This window comes from Artibeus jamaicensis, unplaced genomic scaffold, assembly GCF_021234435.1.
Source record: "Artibeus jamaicensis isolate MK-2021 breed Jamaican fruit bat unplaced genomic scaffold, CSHL_Jam_final contig_793, whole genome shotgun sequence".
Lineage (NCBI taxonomy): Eukaryota > Metazoa > Chordata > Mammalia > Chiroptera > Phyllostomidae > Artibeus > Artibeus jamaicensis.
The window spans coordinates 4,084,146-4,108,540 of NW_026521975.1; the positions used below are offsets into that span (position 1 = coordinate 4,084,146).

Sequence of the window (24,395 nt, forward strand, 5' to 3'; positions counted from 1 at the left end):
GTGCTCCAGGGCTGGAAAGGGTATATCACCACCACTGGACGGATAGAAAAATAGGGTTCACACAGATGAAATAATTTGCCCAGGTTTACACCACCAGGCAGAGCCAGTGAGCCCATTCCAGACGAAGGCTAACTGTGCCAGGAACACAGTATCTCCTGCCCGCGGTGTACCCTACCCCATCCCCCTCCTCTGCCTTTCTCCTTAGGGCCTTTGCCCGGCCCCCCGGAATGCAACCAGGACCGGCAGGGCACATACGTTACTTTTGCAACAGATCGACTGTGTGCTTCTGTGAAACACATCACCGAACCCACACTGGTTCGAGAACCGCGGCGCCAGGGATAGTGCCCCCGGCGCTGCGCAGCCCCAGGCCTAGGCCTCTGGGGTCGAGCGCTGGAGAGTGACGTCTGGGTGGACCAATCACGGGGCCAACCGCCGAGGAACCGGGGCTGCGAAGACAGCTGCGGTGGCCCAACCCGCACCCCGGCGGCCCCGCCCCTTGGCGGGCGGGGGCTGAACCAGCGCCAGGCCCCACCTGGCGGCACAGCGGGCTCCCCGCGCAGGGTCTGCCGCACCTCCCGGAGATCCCGGGGCTGCGGGGCCGCAGGTCCGCGGAGGAGCGGACCGGGGAGCCGTGGCCCTGGTCGCTGCGGACGCGGAAGTGCTGTTTCCCGGCTTTGTTGTCCAACACGGGCCGCGGTCTCCGGCAGGTGCAGGTGCGTTGGACCGAGTCCGCGGAGCTGCCCTCTCAGTCTGGCGGACCGCGCCTCGGGGACGCCCGCTGCTCGGCAGGCGCGGCCCAGCGCAGAGCAAACCCGAGGGAGCCCAGGTGCAGGAAGACTATCAGTGGGGTGAGTCAAAACAAAACAAAACAAACAAAACAGGTCCCTTGAACGTTGGGAGCTTCCGTCCGCTGTGAACGAGCAGCCAGAGGACGAGAACAAACAGCGGCGCAGCCTCCGCGTCCCCGGGCAACCTCGCTGTTCTGCTTAGGAAATCCCGCCGGCAGCGACCCACACAGGAGCAGCAGTGTGATCACTGAGTCACCAAAATGGTTAACAACGTAGGATTTTATGGAGTTGTCTTAAAAGCGGTGTGAGCCCTACAAGTCCCACTCTTTAAATTGAAGTCTCAGTTTACCGAGCGCCCTATTCCGGCGCAGACGCTGACTCTTTTAGCGCTTACTGCTTTCTGTCCCCTAGTTCGCTTGTTTACGCCACAACACTCCTCTAACTTTCCCGTCACTGAAATTCAAGCCTCCAGAAGAAGAACGCAACTCATTGTTCCTTTGTTCTTTTCTTTCTTTCTTTTTTTTTTTTTTTGTGTGTGTGTGTGTGTGAAACTCAGCTACCTACCCAGGCACTATGAAGATTTTCCTTGTGGAACCTGTCATTTGCCTGACTGCGTTTGCCATGACCTTGACCTCCCCCCTGACGACACAGTACGTGTACAGGAGGATATGGGAAGAAACAGGCAACTACAGTTTTGAGCCCGAGAGCAATATTTCTGAGTGTGAGAAAAACAAAAGCAGCCCCATTTTTGCATTCCAGGAGGTAAGAAATTGAAACACACAGAAAACAATAAAAAGGAAAATGTAACGGGGTTTTAAATGAAAGAGAACATGACACGCACCATACATGGACCCTTCAAGGGTCACGGTGAAACTCCTAAGCCCTAAACCAAAGTGCCTATCTTTGGTTTTCCTCCTGTTTGAAGTTTCCGGACACCTTTCATCTGCCTCTGCCCCTTAAAAACTCCCCTTTTCTGACTCTTCCTCTTTCTCTCAGAAACTTTCAGAGCAGTCTCATCTCTTCTGTGGCTCTCTCCTTCCTCCATCCGCCTCGCACCCCCCAGAAAGGCTGATTGTGAACCAAGGCCAGGACCAATGAGTGTTCTGTGGACAGTGCTGGGGCAAAGCATGGTGCTTCTGCCCTTCCCTTGTTCCCTTCCTCCCAGCTCCTGCCCAGTGTCATCACCAAAGACTGCGGGGCCAGCCTCTGTCATGGGGTGGGAGGCGGGACAGCACTGGCCATTCATCGCTTGGTTGTATCAAGTCAGCTTTGACTCCTGTGTAGGGGACATTTGGAGTGGAAAGCAGTCATGTTGCTCTGAGGACACTGAAAATATTTGGCTAGCTATTACAAAGTCTTTTCTTCTTCCTCTCCTCCACCAATTTTTACTAATTTGAAACCAGAGGTCCATCACCACTGTCCTGTCCCCTTGGGCAATTTTTAACCAAGTCTACCAGTCTCCAAATGCATAGGGCGTGGCATCCAGATTTGGCTCCCTGCCCCCAACAATGCCTCAGAAAAAAAGCTACATTTACAAACTTTAAACTCTTCCTCTTGGAGATATTTTGTGATGGCAAAGGGAGGTGCTGCCCCCCAGTCAGCTGATGAGAAGAGTTTACATGAATCCGTGTAGCCTGCCTGCCTGCCTGCCTGCCTGCCTGCGCTAAGGTTGTCTTCTTGGAGGAAGAGAGCTCAGGTGTCACTGGGGGAGGAGTCTGAGCGCTGGAGAACTAGCAAAGTGGCCCGGCAGGGAGGCTCCAGCCCACAGGTGGTAAACACAAGGCCCGTGGGCTGAAATCCAGCCTCCACCTTGTTTTATCCAGCCCAGCACCTTGTTTCTACCCAGCAGCAGTGCCGAGCTCCTTGCCCCTAGTTAAGGAGTAGTTACAGCTGTACAGTCCTAAAATGACATTTGAACCTTTGAAGGCAATCACGAGGTTGATGTGGCCCTTGGTGAAAATGAGTTCGACACCCCTGCTCTAGCCCTTCCTGAGGGGTCCCCCCAGGTGTCAGGCATACCCTTTTGGGGTGAGGCCTGGCTGTTTGGCACAGCCCCCACTGTTAACTCATTTTCTCAGTTCCATGGGAGAGATTTTTGTGGAACTGATCATTTCTGGGCAGTCATGTAGACACCAAGGTTCTAGCCTAGAGTGAGGTCATAAAAATAGAAAGGCCAAGGTCTTACCTCATGGTTAGTCTCCTATGATCTGTATGTCATTTCCTGGGAGTGAGAAGGTTTAGTAGGCTCACCACACCCCTGGGAGCAGTGGAGGGAAGGAGGAGGAGAGGAGTGGGACATTGGAAAAGTTGGCTGCCCTTCCCTTGTCAGAGCGAGGGGAGACAAGCCTTGGTCCAGCCCCCTTGGTGGCCTCTGTGACTTGTGCAGGTGATGAGTTGAGTGTTGGCTTCACCTGTGGCCTGACCCAGCCAGCTGCTGAAAGCCCCCGCTGCCTGGAGCAGTGGTCTCATTTTGCAGATTTTTGCCAAATTTTTCAGTTAATTGACTATCATTTCATCTCTTGTTTCTCGCTCAGATTAATATCCAAGAGAACATACTGCCCTAGATCCCTTCCCTCAACGTTGGTGCTCTGAGGCCACAGGTGCATCTTCTCAGACTTGGGAACCAGAGACCAGCCCCACCCCCACCGTCAGTGGGGGCAGGCCATGGCAGCCTCTTCCCTTTCCCTCCTTTGGACGGAGGGACATTTTTGCTTCTCGGCAGCCACCACCAGCCCTTCTTGCTAGCCCCTTTTCTGGATGCTGTGCCCGTGCAGCTTCTCAGAGAATGCTCTCTCCTTTTCGAATCCAAAACACAAATGTCCCTCTTTCCCCAGCTTCTGTCTCAACACCCGGCTCTGCTGGGTGGGTTCTGGCCACTTGCTCACTGAGAGAAGAGTAGCAGTGTGTGGCCTGTTCCCGTTTTGGACAGGGTGGGTCCCTGGCTGAATGAGTAGAGGAATGAATGATTTCTCCAGCTCAAATTTTCCTTGCCATTCCCCTAAAAGGCCAATTGGTGTAAAAAGGGTGCATAATCCAATAACATGTTGAGCTTCTTGCTGTTATAGCTTATTTTCTTATCATTCCTACATAACAAATTACATGTACATGTACTGGAGTGAAAATATTGTGAACTTCAAGAAATAGCTCTAAGAGTAAACTGAGCTCTTTCATTTATATTTAACATTTTAAAATCGGGAGGGAAGTCTTATTTTCCACCCATTTAGGGATGAGATCTAATATATATACATACACATATACATATATATTCTTATAAATAATATTTATCTAACCTATTTTTCAAATCTTCAACTTTTCTGAGCCCTTTTCTGTCCAGAGTCAGGGAGATTGGATAGGAATGCCAGCAAATAGAAAGGAGAAGTCAGGACTCAGGTGGAATAGGGAAATGGAAGGGGGAGCCCCAAACCAGAACATCTTTTGACAATTTGATTAACATATAACTGTTTCATTTATTTATTCAACAAATATGTATCTGATGGCTACTATCTGTGGCAGATACAGAGACATGCTCAAGAAGGTCTGATCTTATAGATATAAAATGGCTAAAACTGAGTGAGCACCGATCATGTACTAGGTAGGACCTTGTGCCCAGCTACATGTACTTTAATTTAACTCTTAGAAACAAACAGTCTGCAAGGTAGGGACTGTTGTTGTGATCCTCCCTTGTCTGAGGAAGAAGCTCTTATAGAAATAATTTGGTCGGGATCACATGTGTCTGCTAGCTGTGCTGGCAAGTTCCAGAGTCAGATTTTTCTTGATTATCCATTCAATCAGTATTAAGTATGTACTCTGTGATAAGCACTGTTCTAGAAGGCAGCAGTGCAGTGGTGAGGAGGGTAAGATTCCAGCCCCCCTGGAGCCTGGGTTAGAGTGGAGGAGGCACACAATGAGCAGAGCAGTGAAAACATGTCCTGGCCCCAGAGGGGATAGAGCACTGGGTGGGGTTAGTGGAATTGCTTTGAATTAAGAGATTTGTCATAGTAGGCCCTCTGAGGAGGTGACATTTGAATTGAGGAAATGAGCTGTGTGACAGTCAGGGGGAGGGAACAGCAAACGCAAAAGCAAATGCACACGGGGTGTTTGAGGGGGTGAGAGGAGGGAGGAAGTGAAGATGAAATCAGAGAAGTCCCGGTTTGGGGCCGCCCATGCTACCGCCGCTACCACCACTGCCACCACCACAAGGAATGGGGATGTATTCCACTGTGAGGACAGCCGTTAGGGGATTCTGAGCAAAGGAGTAACAGGAGCAGAAGTGTGTTTGTAAAGATCATTATAATTGCTGTGAAGATCATTCCGACCGGCTGATTTGAATCACATTCATCTGCCACCAATCTTAATCATTGTGCCAAGAAGTACAGCTGAGGAATGGCAGTTGTATGGCTTTCCAGAAGAAAGGGAGGCTACATCCATTTGGACTTTTCAGGAAAACCCGGGTTGGACTGTGCCTGGAACTTAGTATTTGGGAGCAAGCAGGGACAATGCTGGAAAGTGAGGTTGGACCACCCCTTGGTGGCCTTCTTAGCAGACTGAGTGTCAACATTCTCTAGTAGGCAGTGGGGAGATGCCGAAGCTTCCAGGCAGGTGAAAGGTGTGCGGATAGCGTGTCTATGCTCTGCGAGGTGAGAGGACTGGCCCTGCTCAGTGAATTGGATAAAGAGGCCATCAGATGCCAGGGTGGTCCAGGTGAAGAGGAATGAGAGCTGTCACTCCGCTGTCACTCCGTGGGACTGTAAAGAAGGAAAGGGGCCTGAGAGATATGGGGTGGCAGAATGCACTGTGTCGGCCGGGCACAGGTGAGGCAAAGGGAAAGGCCAGCACCAAGATGGCTAAGTTTTCAGGCTGAGTAATGAGAACATTTTCTGGCCACATGGAATTGGTTGAATGGCATGATCATGTAAAAATAGAAATAGGCTCACTATTTAAAAAAAAACATTAATTCAGTATTTGATAATTTTGTGGTTCATCAGTTGTTTAGGATGCTTTCTAAATAGTACGTGAATGGATTTTTTTTAATGAGCTTAGTAATCCCCATTATAAAAATGGCACATGCTTTTTATATAAAGTTTGGAAAACACAGAGAAGTGGCAAGCAGGAAATGCTTTTAATATCACCCCAATTTGTTTCTGTCAAATAACTAGTGTAACAGTGGTTTCGCTGCCAGTCTGTGTGTGTGCATAGCTGGTTAGATCCTAAGGGGAGCTGAGTTTATCTCATTCCTCACTTTTCCATTTTTAGTCAGTGCAAAGCTCCTATTTAGGTTTATCTTAATTTTTAGTAAATAAGGGAATGTTTCTCCCTAATCTATTTATGGAAACATGTGTAAAAAAGGACATCAGAGTGCTTCCTAAAGAACGTCTATCAAATGTGACACACATGATATTCACTCCCCTTCAGAGTAGAAAGACATACTATGGGGAAGGTTGTTGCTCTGAAAGAGAAGTCAGTGCCTGGCCAGTCCCCAAGGCCTTGAAGTTGCGGGACTCCTGTGTGAAACAGACATACGTTGATACACAGATTTTTACTTTTACGGGTTAAAGTGCCCACCTCAGAACTTGAATTCTGTGACTGAGCATTGATGATGGTATCACCTTTTGACGTTTGCTCTGTGAACCGGATGAAAGTTTAAGCTGTGTGAACCCATACACCAGATTTCCCACCCCTGACCTTCCAGCAACATATAGTACACATCGTGCTGTCTCTGTGTGCTTTGTACACACCTCTGTAAACATGTGGTCTTCTTTTTATTTCTTTGCAGGAAGTTCAGAAAAAAGTGTCTTTTTTTAATCTGCAAATGGACTTAAGTGGATTAATTCCTGGCTTAGTGTCCACATTCATGCTTCTGTCCCACAGTGACCACCATGGACGAAAGTTCCCTTTGATTTTGACTTCAGCCGGTGCTCTTGCAACCAGCATCTGGCTGTGTTTGCTTTCCTATTTTGCCTTTCCCTTCCAGCTTTTGATTGCATCCACCTTCATTGGGGCCCTTTGCGGCAATTCTACCACGTTTTTGGGTGCCTGTTTTGCCTACATAGTGGATCAATGTAAAGAAGAGAAAGTAAAAACAATTCGAATAGCTATCATTGACTTCCTACTTGGAATCGTTACTGGATTAACAGGACTATCTTCTGGCTATTTTATTAAAGAATTAGGTTTTGAGTGGTCCTTTTTCATTGTTACTGTGGTTCTTACTGTTAACTTGATTTATATTTTATTTTTTCTTGGTGATTCAATGGAGGAGTCTTCGTCTCAGATTGTTTCCATATCATGTCGTGAAGTCTTTAAAAACCTATTTTACCAAACTTACATGCTTTTTAAAAGTGCTTCCGGTGAGCGACGGTCTTTGCTCTGTTTATTACTTTTCACAATGATCACTTATTTTTTCGTGATAATTGGAGCTTCCCCCATTTTTATCCTCTATGAATTGAATTCACCGCTCTGCTGGAATGAAGTTCTTATAGGTTATGGGTCAGCTTTGAGTAGTGTCTCCTTTTTGAGTAGTTTCCTAGGAATATGGTTTTTTTCTTACTGTATGGGAGACATCTACATGGCCCTCATTGGAATTTTAACCACCATGGTGGGAATGGCTTTGACTGCTTTTGCCAGAACAACGCTGATGATGCTTTTAGGTGAGTTACACATGTAGTCTTAAAACTAACTGTGTATGAGGTTTATGTAAAATAAATTTAGTCTGTTGGGTGAGAAACTTTAATATAAAATGTTTGGTTTAATGCATTCTAATTCAATTAAAGGTAATTTGTTAAGAGCTAGCTTGCCAGGAGCTGAGAACCAATTTGCTTTAAAAAATAATTTACATAATAATCACATTTGGAATAACCACAGTTTTCCAAATGTACATATTTTCCAAAAAATTGTTTTGAGGAACATCCTTCTTGTGAATCAGTTCTCCACTATAGCTTTCACCAGACTGAGTGTTTCTTAAAATGCTGCTAAGGCTACTTCTTGTAAAAATATTTTAAGACAATTATATAAAGTACCTAGTACAAATTTGGAAAAAATTTCATACTCATTGAATACATTTAAGAAAAACCTTCTTTATAGCAAATTGAGCATTGAAAGGAAGCTGACACTAAAAGTGTTAAAACTATGAAAGTGTTAAAGAGTCTGAAAAGTCAAAAGCAAAAAACACACAGAAGAAAACTACACAAGAGGTTACTACAATAATTAGGGAAATAGCCAATCAATCCCAGTTGTCACATCTGGACCAAAAACTTCCATTAACTCTTGTTCTTAGTGCTGGAATTAAGAATATTAAACTAGCCTTAAACTGACCTGTCTTGAGTCTATCTTAACTCATTCAATAGAATCCTACATTTCATTCAGTTTTTAGACGCCATCACTTAGGATGTTTATAGAAATAAAACATTCAGAGAGAAAGTCTTTTACATTTAAAACTGACTGTCGGTTTTCTGACTTCCAACTGTCTCTCACAGTCAGGCTGCCCTTCCTCTTCACCATTGTGCCGCTCTCCGTTCTGCGGTCTATGATGTCAAAAGTGGTTCGTTCTTCCGAACAAGGTAAGTTGAATTTGCTTAAGGACTATAATGAGTCTGCAACCTGTACCACTCAAATCAATGTTTGCTTCTTCAGAGAATCCACAGCCCTTTATCTGCACAGACTCCTTTTGAATTAAGTGGTCAGTTCTGTGTTAGGGAGAGGCTTCTCTTCAGACAAGGGAGCCCCTGCCCAGGGCTACATGCTTTAAGAGGCCTGCTCTGGCCAGGCCCTGCCCCAAGAGAAGAGGAGACCTCAAGGCCAGGCAGCTATGCCCTCTGGGAGCCCACAACACTTCTCCCCTTACTATGCTCTGGGTACCTGGATTCCCATAATTCCCAGGCAGGCAGCTCATGCTCTTCTTCCTTAGGTCCTTTCTTCTGAAAGAGGACTGTGATCCCAGGGTGCTCACCTCTGGGCCAAAGGGGTAGCCAAGCAGGGACTTTTTATAGGAGACCTGGCCTAGACTTGGAATTGCAGAGCAGGGTGTCCACAGCCATGTGTGAAGGGCCCTTTCTGAGCAGGATGGAGCGAGAGGTGGGACACATGGCGGGCTGCAGCCTCCAGCTGGAGACAGAAGGCCAGCACTGTCAGGTTCACACACGGGATTCTCACAAGTCCGAGAATTCTAAATTCATGTCTGACCTTCCAAAGCATTACAAAGGTATGTTTCTCAGAGTGAAAGAAAACAGCATATCTTAGTTAACAGTTTGCTAGTCAGAATTATAACTTTTAAATACTTGGAATATAACACAGAGGCCTCTAACTATGTTCTTACGCTGGGCCCGATTCAGAGTCCTGGTAAAAGCAGGACCCCACTCAGATAGCTCAGTGAAGAGATGTTAGTGAAGGACGTTAGAGAGCAGTGTGCGGTGTGGAGGCGCCCAGTGGGACGGCCCAAATAGGGAGGGAGCAGAGGAGAATCATCACAACCTTTATCTCCTTCATCCCATCGACCAAGTGCAATTGGCCATCAGGCCGTCAAGTCATGTAATTTGTGGGATGAGCCTCCCAAGCTCAGAGTAGGGCAAGGAGAGAATACAGTTGACGGGGGAGGACAGCGAATAATCAGTACTAAAGGAAAATGAAAGTTAAATTTCTAGTAGAACTAGCTACTAGTTAAGTATCAGGCATATGGAGTTGTCCTCCTTCCCCTTTGTAGCATCTAAATATTATTGGACTTTGGAGTTTTCTTTTGTTTCATGTCTTAGGCTGGTGCAAATGTTCACATTAATTGTTTATGAATAATTCACAGTCATGCTTTTCTATTTATGGCAGTTTAGTCAACACTGGGCAACACTGCGTAATTCAATAAATTAAAAAATATATTTCTTGATTCTTTTCCACTCATAAGATAAAGTCATATATTTACACAGCTGTTTAGAGCTTATGTGACGGTAAGTGGAAAACCACTTAGGAATATAAAAATTTGTAAGTATAGTATGTAAAAATCTACTTGCTTTCTTGAATCATACAGTGGTTATGACACCAAAAGCACAACAATAGAAGAAAAATAGTTAAATTAGACTTTAGTCAAATTAAAAACTTTTGTTCACCATCAAGAAAGTGAAAAGACAACCCACAGAATGGGAGAATGTATTTGCAAATCATGTTTTGATAAGGAAGTTGTATCCAGTATATGTAAGAATTCATAAAACTCAACAGCAAAAAGACAACTAAAAAATGGGCAAAGTATTTGAATAGATACTTCTCCAAAGAAGATATACAGATGGCCAATAAGCACATGAAAAAAGTGCTCAACATCATTAGGCATCAAGAAAATGTAAATCAAAACCACTAGATGGCTAAAATGAAAAGGACAGCATTGGCGAGGATGTGGAGAAATCGGAACCCTCATACACAGCTGATGGGAGTGCAAAGTGATACAGCCATTTTCCAAGACAGTTTGGTAGCTCCTCAGAAAATTAACTAGTTACCTTATGACTCAGCAGTTCCATTCCTAGGTATGTACCATGAGAAATGAAAACACATGTCCACACAAAATTGTGTACATAAATGTTCACGGCAGCATTATTTATAATAGCCAAAAAGTGAAACCAGTGCAAATGTTTCTGAACTGATGAATGAATAAACAAAATGTGGTATGCCTTTGCAATGGAATATTATTTGGCAATAAAAAATAAAGTACTGACACATGCTACAACATGAACCTTGAAGTCATTACACTAAATGAAAGAAGTGGGTCACAAAAAACCACATATTATCATACAAATATTATTCCATTTATATGAAATGTTCAAACAAGGCAAATCAATAGAGACAAATCAAGTTAGTGTTTTCCGGGGGCTGGGGAGAAAGGGGGTGATGGGTACAGAGTTTCTTTTTGGGGATGATAAAAATGTACTAAATTAGTAGTGATGGCTGCCTGGCTCTGTGAACATACTAAGAGCCACTGAACTGTACAGTTTGAAAGGGTGAATTTTATGGTTTGTGATTTATATTTCATGCTGTTCGGTGGGAAAAGAAAAAAAAATCAATCTGACTTAGAGTTAAAATAGACTCGTCAGGATGCATCGTTTATTCTTATTCATATTTTATTTTATTTATTTATAAAGGCTTTTAAAAAGTCATTTCATATTTTTTCATGTACTGACATTTTAAAATGTTTAATTTACATTTTGGAATTTCCTATTGTGAATTGTGACAATTTTTAGCTTTGTCCTATTGTCATTGGAACTACTGTGCATTATCCTAGGCCACTCTGTATAAGGGATTGAGCATCTGCAGATGTGAGTATCTTCAGGGGCCCTGGACCCAGTGGTCCAAGGGCACTGAAGAACAAGTATCGTTTTCGACTGTAGGGGGAAAAAAGGTCAGTGCTTTTAATCCTCATGCTGTTTAAGGCCAACAGTATTGTGTTTTCAGCATCTCTCATGTCAAGTCCAAGGACGACTCTTCATGTCAGTTTCTTAGCCCACAAAATGGGTAACTGACTTCTCGGAAATTTTGAAGGAATAGTTTTCACTCACCAAGCTGTGCCCCCATGTTTGTTCTTTTCAGTAAATAACAGTTCATTTTTGTTTGTTGCTGTGTAACTCAGACTTGTCTTTTTCTCCCCCTGTACCCCAACCCCAAATAGGGACCCTGTTTGCGTGTATTGCTTTCTTAGAAACACTTGGTGGAGTCACTGCAGTTTCTACCTTTAATGGGATTTATTCAGCAACTGTTGCATGGTACCCAGGCTTTACCTTTCTGCTGTCTGCTGGTCTATTACTGATTCCAGTGATCAGTCTATGGTATGTACTTAGTTTTAATCATTTTGTGAAATGACAGCTGAATTAAATGAATTTCTTAATCTCACCAATAAAATTGCATAGATCTGTTGAAGTGTGGCCTCAGAATGTACTTTTCTCAAGAAATTTGGACATGAAGACATCTCTCAATAATTTTGGAGACTTAGGAAAAAAGAGGCAGTGACATGGCTGATGAGAACAAGGAGAAAGAGTGGATCAGATGGAGATTCTGAGAAGTTGCCCCAGTCTCTTTAAATATGAACAATTGATTAGATTAGCATCAAAAGCTCCCCTGGTTGGAGCATCACCTGGTACAGCAAAGGGTTGTGGGTTTGATTCCCAGTTGGGGTGCATACAGGAGGCAACTAATTGATGTTTCATTTTTTTAAGTATATTTTATTGATTATGCTATTCCTACCCTTTACTCTCTTCCTCCCTATACTCTCCACCCTTACCAGTTCACATCCATGGGTCATACATATGAGTTCTCTGGCCTCTCCATTTCCTATACTGTTCTTAACCTCCCCCTGACTATTTTGTGCCTACCTATTCTGCTTCTTATTCCCTGTACCTTTCCTCCCATCTTCCCCCTCCTCCTCCCCAATGATAACCCTCCATGCAATCTCCATTTTTATGATTCTGTTCCTGTTCTAGTTCTTTGCTTAGTTTTTTTTTTAGGTTCAGTTGTTGATAGTTGTGGGTTTGTTATCATTTTACTGTTCATAGTTTTTGATCTTCTGTTTCGTAGATAAGTCCTTTTAACATTTCATATAATAAGGGCTTGGTGGTAGTAAACTCCTTTAACTTGACCTTATCTGGGAAGCACTTTATTTGCCCTTACATTGTAAATAATAGCTTTGCTGGATAGAGTAATCTTGGATGTAGGTCCTTACCTTTCGTGAGTTCAAATACTTCTTTCCATCCCCTTCTTGCCTATAAGTTTTCTTTTGAGAAATCAGCTGATGGCCTTATGGGCATTCCTTTACAGGTAACTCTCTCCTTTCCTATTGCTGCTTTTAAGGTTCTCTCCTTATCTTTAATCTTGGGTAACTTAATGATGATGTGCCTTGGTGTGTTCCTCCTTGGGTTCAACTTCTTTGGGACTTCCTGAGCTTCCTGGACTTCCTAGAAGCCTATATCCTCCACCAGATTAAGGAAGTTCTCCTTTATTATTTCTTATAATAAGTTTTCAATATCTTGCTCTTCCTCCTCTCCTGTCACACCCATGATTTGGATGTTGGAACATTTAAAGTTGTACCAGAGGGTTCTAAGCAGCTCCTCATTCTTTTTGCATTCTTGTTTCTTCATTCTGTTCCAGTTGGATGCTTATTATTTCCTTTTGTTCCAAATGGTTGATCTGAGTCCCTGTTTTCTTCTCTTCATTGTTGGTTCCCTGTATATTTTCCTTTAATTCACTTTGTGTAGCCTTTGTTTCTTCCTTCATTTTGCAACTGAGCTCAACCAATTTTATGAGCATCCCGATTACCAGTGTTTTGAACTTTGCATCTGATAGGTTGGCTATCTCCTTGTCACTTAACTCTTTTTCTGGAGCTTCTTTCATTTGGGGCATATTTCTTTGTGTCAGCACACCTGTTACATGTAATAGGTGGAGTCTTAGGTATTTGCCAGGGCAGAGCAACCCTCACTGCTGCTTTGTGGTGCTGTATGTGGGGGAGGGGTCAGAGAGGGAACAATGCTGCTTGCTCTGTTCTCATCCCACTTTCCATCAGTTCCCTCACTTCCCACAAGAGGTTTGTGCCCTTTACATGCTAATTTTTGGGCAGGTGGGTTTGTGCTCGTTTTAGGACCCTGTGGGTCTCTCCAACATACTGTCCTGTGAGGCTGGGAGTTTCTCCTGTCTCCAAAATCCTCACAGATCTTTTCCTCAAAGTGTGGTTTTGAGTCCTTAGTTGCTTGTGCTGAAACTCAGGGTTTTGAGGTCCATCCAGCTTCCCTGCTTTCCCCCAGACCGTCTGCGAGTGAATGTGGGATTGCCAACGTGTTCCTCCAGCTGCCTCCTCACCTCGTCCTCTCCACCCTGCTGCCCATCTCCGCCCTTCCTACCTCTGGTTGGAAGTTTCTTCAATTCCTTGGTTGTTGGATTTCTATGCAAATATATTTCTGGCAGTTCTCATTGTTCTTTGTTTTTAAATTGATCGTTTTCCCCTTTTGGTTGTGCAAGGAAGGGATGCCTTTCCGCCTCTGCCTCCATCTTGGTCCCTCCTCCTGATGTTTCTCCCTCACGTCTTTCTCTTCCTCTGTCCCTCACTTCCCCACTTCCTCTCTCTCAAATCAATAAACATCCTCTAGTGAGGATTTTTAAAAATTACATAAATAAAATTAGCACCTTAAAAAATATATATATACACATATATGTCCAAACTATGGTTTCCTAGAGTGTAATATCCTTTGATGGCCATAAGACTACCATAAGAAGATATACTGTAATGTGGATTCTTAGATGAATGAAAAAAGCAAATAGCAGGCAGTGACTATTAGGAATTCTCTTTCCACAGTTGTCTTCTTTAGTGACTCCCTTTTTAATTGTCAATATCCAAATAAATACAAAGTACAAAATGCTTTTGATGAACAGTACATATAATGAAAAGATAGAGCAGAAGCATAAACATAAGAGAAATGGTTATTTCTCCCTTTGCCTTTCAATGAACAAAAAGCATAAGTTATTAGGTAAGTGGTTGCTGAAGTGCCCAAGCAGTTTATTTGACACATTCTTGGGGCCAGGCCTTGAGCTGAGAGCTCATTCCCTGTGTGATGGCACAGCCCTGATGGCTCAGGAGAAGAAGGTGGGCACGGTCTTCAGGCTGCCTTCTCCTCAGCACTGTGAGAGGTGGCCGTGGGTCAGGAGGACAGAACCCACCTGCACAGGCTGTAGGCATTCTCCCAGGACTGTGAACTCCTTAGAGCACAGGTGTCAAACCCATTTTCACTGGGGGGCCACATCAGCCTCACAGTTGCCTTCAAAGGGCCAAATGTAATTTCAACTCCTTAACAGTTAAGGAGTAGTTACATTTATGCAGTCTTAAAATTATTTCAGCCCTTCGAAGGCAACTGCAAGGCTGATGTGGCCCCTGGTGAGAATGAGTTTGACACCGCTGCCTCAGAGGGTCAGCCCATGTCTCATTTATAGTGGGTTCTCTGTACATATTATCCCAGTGGAGTTCTGATACCTCAGTCTGTGTAAGACGGAGTGCAATACTATTTATAGCTCCTCTGTCACTTTTATGAAAAATGATTTTTACTAGGCATCTTTTTTTTAAAAAAGAGTATTCACATGCTCTGCTAGTGAGTACACGATCAGACAATCAACCTTGTACACAGCTGGTGGTGACGTTATTCAGCACTCTCATTTTCAGAAAGCAGTTCATAAATATGTATCAAAGGCTTTTAAAATGTTCATAGTATTTGACCCAGTGATTCCTTTTAGAAACCTATCCTAAGGAAATGATCAGTAATATCAATATTTATATATAAAGAAGTTTCTTATGGTAAAAAATGTTTTAAATGACAAAAAGTGTCCAACAATGGTTAAATAAAATGGAGTGTTCATATCATGAAAAATGACTTTAACAAGAATTGCCTACATGGGGAATAGAATAATGAATACTTTTAATTTTAATCTTCAGATACTTAAAAATATTTTGTTATGAACACATTACTTTAATAACTGGAAAAACTAGTGCTGCTGGATAAAAGGTAGTTATCCTTCTAATAATGTTTCTAATATTGTAAATGTTGTTGGTCTTCTGAGCTCTTTTAACCCTGAAATATTTGGTATTTTCACAATGGAAATTACATGCTATGTTAATTATTTCCAGATGGCTTCTTGTCCTAGTTTCCATTATAGCTGGTGAGCATGAACTTCAGTCACAGCTTTAGTCACAAATATTCTTTGTGGGCTATACATAGTAGACAGAGGGCCAAGTGGATATTCTAGGGATCTGGGAGAAAAAAGGACTTGTGCAGTTTTTACATTCTTTCCAGAATGCTATGGCTAATGAGCCCATTGGACTCAAAATAGCAGTATGTTCCTTCTATGAATAATCTATTTGTTATTGTTGTTCAAATACAGGTTTCTGCCTTTTCCCCTGACCCCACCCTACCACCACAGCCCTCTCCACCTCCCTCCCCTGTTTCCACCCACCTTGTTATTGTCCATATGTCCTTTATAATTGTTCCTGCAAACTCTTCACCCTTTAACCCTATAATCCCCTCCCCTCTCCCCTCGGGTCACTGTCAGCCTGTTCTCAATTTCAGTGTCTTTGGTTATATTTTGCTTGCTTGTTTGTTTTGTTTATTAAGTCCCTGTTAAAGGTGAGATCATATGGTATTTGTCCCTCACCACCTGGCTTATTTCACTTAGCATAATGCTGTCCAATTCCATCCATGCTGTTGCAAAGGGTAGGAGCTCCTTCTCTCTTTCTGCTGCATAGAATTCCATTGTGTAAATGTACCATAGTTTTTTCATCCATTCAATTACTGATGAGCACCTAGGTTGCTTCCAACTCTTGGCTATTGTAAATTGTGCTGCTATGAACATTGGGGTGCATAGGTTCTTTTGGATTGGTGTTTCAGGGTTCTTAGGATATAATCCTAGCAGTGAAATTGCTGGGTCAAAAGGCAGTACCATTTTTTAGTTTTTTGAGAAATTCCATACTGTTTTTCATAGTGGTTGTACCAGTCTGCATTCTCACCAAGAGTGCACTAGGGTTCCCTTTTCTCCACAACCTCTTCAATACTTGTTGTTTATGGCTTTATTTATGCTGGCCATTCTGACTGGTGTGAGGCACTATCACATTGTGGTTTTAATTTGCATCTCTCTGATAGTGAGCATCTTTTCATACGTCTCTGGACCCTCTGCATGTCCTCCTTGGAGAAGCGTCTAATCGGGTTGTTTTTCTTCTTAGAGTGGAGTCATGTGAGTTCTTTATATATTTTGGAGATCAAACCTTTGTCTGAGGTATTATTGGCAAATATATTTTCCCGTCTGATTGGTTCTCTTTTTATTTTAATGCTGTTTTCCTTAGCTGTGCAGAAGCCTTTTATTTTGGTGAGATCCCATTTGTTTATTCTTTTCTTTATGTCCCTTGTTCTAGGGGACACCTGAGTGAAAATATTACTGCATGGACTATTCCTACCTATTTTCTCCTCTAGGGCTTTAATGGTATCACAACTTATTTAAATCTTTTATCCACCTTGAATTTATTTTTGTGTATGGTATAAATTGGTGCTCAGGTTTCATTTTTTGCATATAGCTGTCCAGTTCTCCTAACACCATTTGTTGAAGAGGCTATTTTTTACCCCATTTTATGCTGCTGCCTGCTATGTCAAATATTAATTGACCATAGAGACCTGGATTTATTTCTGGGATCTCCATCCTGTTCCATTGGGCTATGTATCTGTTCTCATACCAGTACCAGGCTGTTTGATTACAGTGGCCTTGTAATACAGTTTGATATCAGGTATTGTGATCCCTCCTACTTTGTTCTTCTTCCTCAAAATTCCAGCAGCTTTTTGGGTTGTTTATGGTTCCATATAAATTTTTGAAGTTTTTGTTCTATATCTGTGAAATATGCCATTGGTACTTCAATAGGTATTACATTGAATCTATAAATTGCTTTGGGTAGTATGGACATTTTGATGATGTTAATTCTTCCAATCCATGAACATGGTATATGTTTCCATTTATTTGTGTCTTCTTAATTTCTTTCTTCAGTGATGTGTAGTTTTCTGAGTACAGGTCATTTACCTCCTTGGTTAGGTTTATTCTTAGGTATTTTATTTTTCTTGTTGCTATATCAAATGGGATTTTTTTTCTGATCTTGGCTTCTGATGTTTCATTGTTCATATACAAAAATGCCTTTGATTTCTGAATATTGACTTTGTATCCCACTGCTTTGCCAAACTCATTTATTACATTGAGCAGTTTTTTTGGTGGAGTCTATAGAATTTTCCATGTACACTATCATGTCATCTGCAAACAATGACAGTTTTGTTTCCTCCTTTCCAATACTTTCCAAAAGGATGCCTTTTATTTCCTTTTCTTGTCTAATTGCTGTGGCTAGGACTTCCAATACTATGTTGAATAGAATTAGTGAAAGTGGACAACCTTGTTTGTTCCTGATCTTAGTGGGAAAGAGTTTAGTTTTTTGCCCATTGAGTATGATGTTGGCTGTAGGTTTCTCACATATGGTATTTATTATGTTGAGGAATGCTCCCTCTATTCCCACTTTGCTGAGTGTTTTTATCATAAATGGGTGCTTTACCAAATTATTTTTCTACATCTATTAATATGGTCATGTGATTTTTGTCTTTACTTTTGTTTATGTGATGTATTACATTTATTGATTTGTGAATATTGTACCATCCTTGCATCCCTGGGCTGAATCCCACTTGGTCATGGTGTATGATCTTTTTAATGTATTCCTGGATGTGTTTTGCCAATATTTTGTTGAGGATTTTAGCGTCTATGTTCATCAGCAATATTGGCCTAAAGTTTTTGTTCTTTGTTGTGTCTTTATCTGGTTTTGGGATTAGGATGATACTGGCTTCATAAAAAGAGTTTGGGAGTCTTCCATCATTCTTGGACTTTTTGGAATAGTCTGTGAAGGATAGGGGTTAGCTCTTCCTTGAATGCTTTGTAGAATTCTCCTGTGAAACCACCTGGTCCAGGGCTTTTGTGTGCTGGGAGTTTTTTGATTATTGCTTCAATTTCATCTGCTGTTATTGTTGTGTTCAGGCCTTCTGCTTCTTCCTCATTGAGTTTTAGAAAATTGTATTTTTCTAGAAATTTGTCCATTTCACCTAGGTTTTCAAATTTCTTGACATATAGTTCTTTGTAGTAATTTCTTACAATCCTTTCTATTTCTGTGGTATCAGTTGTAATCTCTCCTCTTTCATTTCTGATTGTGTTTATTTGGGTCCTCTCTCTCTGTCTCTCTCTCTCTCTCTCTGTCTCTTTTTGATGAGCCTCTTTAAAGGCTTGTCAATTTTATTTATCTTTTCAAAGAATGTTTCTATTTTTTTTTTTTGGTAGGCCCATATCACTATGAACTTCCCTCTCAGGACTGCCTTTTCTATGTCCCATAAGTTTTGGGTTGGTCTTTAGTTCATTTTCATTTGTTTCTAGAAACTTTTTGATTTCCTCCATGATCTCATTCTTGACCCATTCATTGCTTAATAGCATGCTATTCAATCTCCATGAGTTTGAGTGTCTTTGAGTTTTTTCCTTGAGGTTGGTTTCTAGTTTCAGTCCCTGTGATCAGAGAAAATGCTTGGTATGATTTTAATTTTTTTTGAATTTGCTGATGCTTGTTTTCATATCCCATCATGTGGTCTGTTTTTTAAAGTGTTCCATGTGCATTTGAAAAGAATATGTATTTTGCTTCTTTGGGATGAATGGCTCTCTATATATATGAGTTATGTTCATTTGATCCTGGACACTGTTCAATGCCTCAATATCTTTGTTGATATTTTGTTTGAAAGATCTATCCATTTTTAACAGTGGGGTAAGAAATCCCCTACTATAATTGTGTTGCTGTGAATATCTTTCTTGAAGTCCTCTAAGATTTTCTTTACGTATTTGGGTGCTCCTATGTTGTATGCATATGCATTTACAATGTTTATGTCTTCCTGATGAATTGTTCTCTTGAGTATTATGCTGTGACCTCTGGGTCTCTCTTTATGGCCCCTTTTTTGAAGTCTATTTTGTCTGATATGAGTATTGCTATCCCAGCTTTTTTTCCTCTCCATTTGCTTGGAAAATTTGTTTCTAACCCTTCACTTTCAGTCTGTGTAGGTCTTTTGTCCTGAGGTGGGTCTCTTGTAGACAGCAAGAGACTCTTGTATCTTGTCTGTGAGACATGCTTTCTTATTCATTCAGCTATTCTATGCCTTTTGACTGGAGCATTTAATCCATTTATGTTTAAAGTTATTATTGATAGGTACTTAATCATTGCCATTTTTTCATACCTATATTCCTCTCTCTCACTCTTGCTTCCTTTTCTTAAAGCAGTCCCTTTAGCATCTCTTGCAGAGCTGATTTGGTGGAGGTGCATTCTTTTAGACTTCTTTTGTCTGGGAAGCTCCTTATTTGGCCTTCCATCTCAATGGAGAGCCTTGCTGGGTAAACTAGCTTTGGTTGCAGGCCTCTGGTTCTCATTACTTGGAATATTTCTTGCCATTCTCTTCTGGCTTGGAGCATTTCCATTGAGAAGTCAGCTGCTAGCCTTATCGGGGCTTCCTTGTGTTACTTCCTCTTTCTCCCTTGCTGCCTTTCAGATTCTCTCTGTCTTGGAATTTTGCCATTTTAATTATAATGTATCTTGAAGTGGGCCTCTTTGGTTTCCTCTTGATTGAGACTCTCTGTGTTTCCTGGATTTGTGTGACTTTTTCTGTCATCAAATTAGGAAAATTTTCCATCATTACTTTTAAAACAGATTTTTTATTCCTTGCTCTTCTTCTTCTGGTATCCCTATTATACAGATATTGTTATGTTTCATGTTTTCCTGCATTTCCCTTAACCCCTCTTTATTCTTTCTGAGTCTCTTTTCCTTTTCTTGCTCCTTACGGATTTTTTTTTCACCATCCTCCAACTCACTGATCCAATCTTCTGCTTCATCTAGCCTGCTTTTGATTTCTTCCCCTGTGTTCTTCAATTCAGAGATTGTATTCTTCACTTCCTCTTGGCCCTTGTGATAGTTTCTATTTCCTTTTTCATGTTGATATAACTCACAGTGAGTTCATTGTAGTTTACCTGTAGTTTTTGGTAATTCTCTGTGAGCTCATTGAGCTTCCTGATAACCATTGCTTTGAACTCAATATCTGATAGTTGACTTGCCTCTATTTCATTTAGCATTCTTTCTGATGCTCGCTCCTTTCCTTTCATTGGGGATTGTTTCTTTGTCTTCCCATTGTTTATTAAACTCTTCTTGTTAGCCTCTGCTTCTTAAATTGATCTGTTCGGACTCCCTGGGTCTCTGGTGTGAACTTCTAGGGTAGAATACCTCTGAGATTCAGTGGTGCAGTCTCCTTGATCTCCTGAGCTCACTGGTCTTGGGCTGTCATTTATGTTGGCTTTCTGTATGTCTTTAGGTTTTGATTGTTGTTGGGTCTTTCTTTGGTGGGTCTTTCCCTCCAGCTTGTTAACTGAGGGCCATTCTGTCCACCACCTCTTATATTCTGTTGTGCAGGTGTGGACAGGTTGTGTTGAAGCTGATTCTTATGTGTGTACAAGATTTTGAGGCTTCTCTCTTGCTCTTGTTCAGTTGTTTGTTCTGGGTATTTTCTCCACCATTTAGTTGTATTTCCAGATAGGTCCTGGGTTGAGGTTAGTGTGTCTTCCACTCCCTCCTTCACCTTCTTCCATTGTTATCTTGGTGGTGGTTCCTTTCTTGGTGAGTTTTCTCTTTCAGCAGGTGTACTGGTGTTCACAGCTCCCACCTACTCTGTAAGTATGGTTTTTTGTAGTTAGGCTCCATCCTATGAATATACTTCATAATTTATCACAAGTTATATTTATAAAAAGATGGAATACAGACTTATTTATGTGTTGTCTTAGTCACAATTTTAACATGTCTTATTTGCTTATACAGTGTTGTCAAGTGCAGTAGCTGGGACAAGAGAAGCAATATACTTCTTATCCAAGAAGAATCCAGTGAAGACACTTCAGAAACATGATTGTGGATATAAAACAATGCATACGCCATGCGCTCCAACTTCTGAGACATACAGCCTAGCTCCACAATCAATACTTCAGGAACAATCAATGTTGCATTTCCTCCTTCTAGACTGAACAGTGGGAGAAGGAGCCCAGCCCCAGCTCCTGCAGGACCATACAGTTCTCGCACTGTGAATACCGCGTAATGTGTTTCTGTTACAGAGAACAAACCTCAAAATGCTTCACCCTTTCAGATTTACAAGAAAACCCCTGAAACTTAATAGTATCAGGAGGGATTAAGACACAACAACGAAATGCAATAACCTCCCTGGCATACTCCAGTCTCTCACGCAGAGACTGAAGAAAATGCCTTACCTCAGTTTCTCCTGCAAAATGGGTTTCTCACCTCCCTCCAGGATTCTGAAGGACAACTATTAAAAATTATGACAAATCACTCACCAACAGAAAATAACAAAAGTTTCAAATTTTTATCATTTTACCTCTTAGGTAATACTTTGTTTTCTAGAACCCATCAAGGTGCTATTGACACTGAAAGCTTTTAATAGATGCAAAATCCTTAAAACAGAAGCACATTAAAGAGCAGGTATTTTCACTTTTCCTGATGTGTTTCATCAGTGACCAGCACAATGATATTTCTACATGTAACAAAGGGGTAAACGGGAAAAAATCAGATTATAAATAAAACTGTTTTTAGAGATATGTGAAAACTATGTAAACAGCCAATTGGGAAGTAAGTAAGATTACAGCACCAGTGTTCATTCTGTATCATGTCAAAGAGGATCCATTTCTCACTGCTTTACATCCATCCTGGGATGTACCCTGGTCCCTACAAACACCACATTCTTTCATCTCTTTCACGCTATCCATTTTCCCTTCCTCCCTGGCAACACTGAAACTTCTAAGTCTCAACCAAACTATTGCTTCCTCTGTGTAGCATTGACATTTGTCTCTGCTCCTGCCCTGCCCCTGTCACTGTCCCTGCAGAGCCCCCACAGCTCTGTGTCTCCTTCTATCCTTGCATTTTCTATGGCTTTGTAGTTTGTTTCCCCTACTGGACAAAGGACAAGACACCTCAAGGAGAGAGACAGTCTGATCCCTCATTACATCCTCAATAAATGTTTGCTGAGCTAAATTAAAAAAAAATTGTTTTTACTTGCAAAAATAATTTAAAGCTATGTATTTAATGCATCGTGGGAGTAACCATTGATATGCTATATTTGTTAAGCCAGCCTTGCAAATAAATTGGAAAATATGGTAGCCTATGTGCTTTTTAAATTAGTTGATTGTATTTTCACAGGTCCTTCAACAGCTGATTAATTTCTTTGCAATTTCTTAAAAGCAGATGGAGTCTTCTGTTAGATAGCATGGCTTATGGCTTTTTTCCTACAGGGAAATCAGTGATTGCTAAACTAGCAAACAGCACTCATTTAAAATACTAGGAGTTCTTATTTCCAAGACCATTCCTTTTAGGTTTAGGAGCCCATGTGGGAACTGATATTCAGATTTATCTATTTTTGTTTTCCTTCCAATGCAATGCTCTTCCCAAACCAAAAGAACAAGTACTTTCCCGTTAACAAAATGCATTCCGTATCAACTAATTTTATCCTCTTAGAACCCTGTAGCACAGAGCTGCATTTCCCTCACTTTACAGACAAGTAGGGAAGTCTGAGAGATGCGACTTGACCACTAAACAGTAGCACTGCACAGGGATGGACTTGGCCCTGCTGAGGGTTTTCATAGTGAGGCAGACACCTGACAGGTTATAAATCCAACATCCAGAATTGTGTCAGGCAGAGTATGAGGTGCTTCCCTAGGAAAACCCCACTAGCACAATCTGTACCCAATAAAACTACCTACAATATTGCTCTTTTGAGGTTAGACAAGATGGTCTGCAATAAACTCCCTTCCAGCTCAGCCTTGTGTGATTTTGCACATTTCTGAACTGAAGAAGGCACAGCCAATACTGTGAATACATTGAAGGATTGACAGATGACTCTCAGTTGAAGCACAACTATCTGAAATGTAAGAGTTTATCAGGGGACTGGACTGAGGTGGCCCCAGGGTAGAACTAGAGCCTGTGTGAGCTTACTCATCTCCAAAGAGGCTGTTCAGAAAGATGATTAGTCAATGTGGTACTGAAGAGACCAAAAAAATACACCAGTTGATGGGGGTATTCAGTCAAGACAGAACGGGATGAGGGGGTTTTCATCTAATCTATAATTTAATGTGTTTATGTGATTATCAGAAGAAAGAATATCAGTGGAATGACTTGTTCTTAAGTCCAAAAAAGATAAACAAAAAGGAAAAACAAGTTCCTTTTTATGCAACACTGTACATGGAGGGTTAGATATAGCATATCTAATAGAAATAAATACTGTCACTGCTAGAGAAGATACATTTCTATACAGCTCCCACTACTCAAAGGATCACTGGAACCTGCATTGCACTGCCTCAAGAAATCCCTTTTCTTCTCTGTTATGCTCACTAAATAATCATCTGGTTACTCAATCAATATCCAAAACTCTTGCTAATAAGAATAGGGTGCTCTAGGCTCAGTCCTCTTTAAAAATGCCTGCATATCAGAACCACCTGAGGAACTTAAAAAGGTCCCTAGAGGTTCTAATTCGGTCAGTCTGGAGTGAGGTCTTGGAAGATAGTTTAAAAACCTCCTCAGATGACAAACAGATACATATCCAGATATGAAAACTACTGCCCTAGGTGAGTGCTTGTCAGCCCTAAGTGCACATAAGAATAATTACGGTGGAGTGGAAAGTAAAACACAAACATGTAGCCAGTGGTCCTCAGCACTGGCTGCTAGGTCCCAGTCCAGGCCAACTAGGTAAGAATCTCTGGGAGGGGGATGCAGACATTTTTTTCCCAAATGTTCTCCAGGTGATTCCAGAATGTGGCCGGGGTTGAGACTCAGTACTTAAATGAGGGGCCAGAGAGTAAATATTTGAGGCTTTGTGAGTCAGGTTGCACAGTCTGGCACAACTACTTAACTGCCATCATAGCACAAAGCAACCACAGACCAAGGGGAAAAAACCCACATGATTATTATATCAGCAAGTGCATAAATATATATTTAACAAAATTCAACATTTACTCATGATAAAAATTCTCCAG

At 41.7% G+C, this 24,395-nt stretch overlaps 1 protein-coding gene across 1 annotated transcript; it reads left to right on the top strand.

The window, feature by feature from the left end:
* The first annotated feature begins 493 nt into the window (after positions 1–493).
* Positions 494–22,531, top strand: SLC46A3 (solute carrier family 46 member 3). Its single transcript, XM_037166869.2, has 6 exons — positions 494–848; positions 1,345–1,550; positions 6,562–7,432; positions 8,258–8,341; positions 11,419–11,575; positions 21,184–22,531. Exons 2-6 carry the CDS (start codon positions 1,362–1,364, stop codon positions 21,266–21,268), a joined length of 1,386 nt encoding a protein of 461 aa, XP_037022764.2. The 5' UTR covers positions 494–848; positions 1,345–1,361; the 3' UTR covers positions 21,269–22,531.
* The last annotated feature ends 1,864 nt before the right edge of the window (positions 22,532–24,395 follow it).

Excerpts from the sequence above, each read along its gene's own strand:
- SLC46A3 (XM_037166869.2), top strand. The coding sequence starts at position 1,362 with ATGAAGATTTTCCTTGTGGAACCTGTCATTTGCCTGACTGCGTTTGCC. Across the intron at positions 7,433-8,257 it reads AACGCTGATGATGCTTTTAG|TCAGGCTGCCCTTCCTCTTC; the intron begins GTGAGTTACACA and ends TGTCTCTCACAG. Across the intron at positions 11,576-21,183 it reads ATTCCAGTGATCAGTCTATG|TGTTGTCAAGTGCAGTAGCT; the intron begins GTATGTACTTAG and ends TTGCTTATACAG.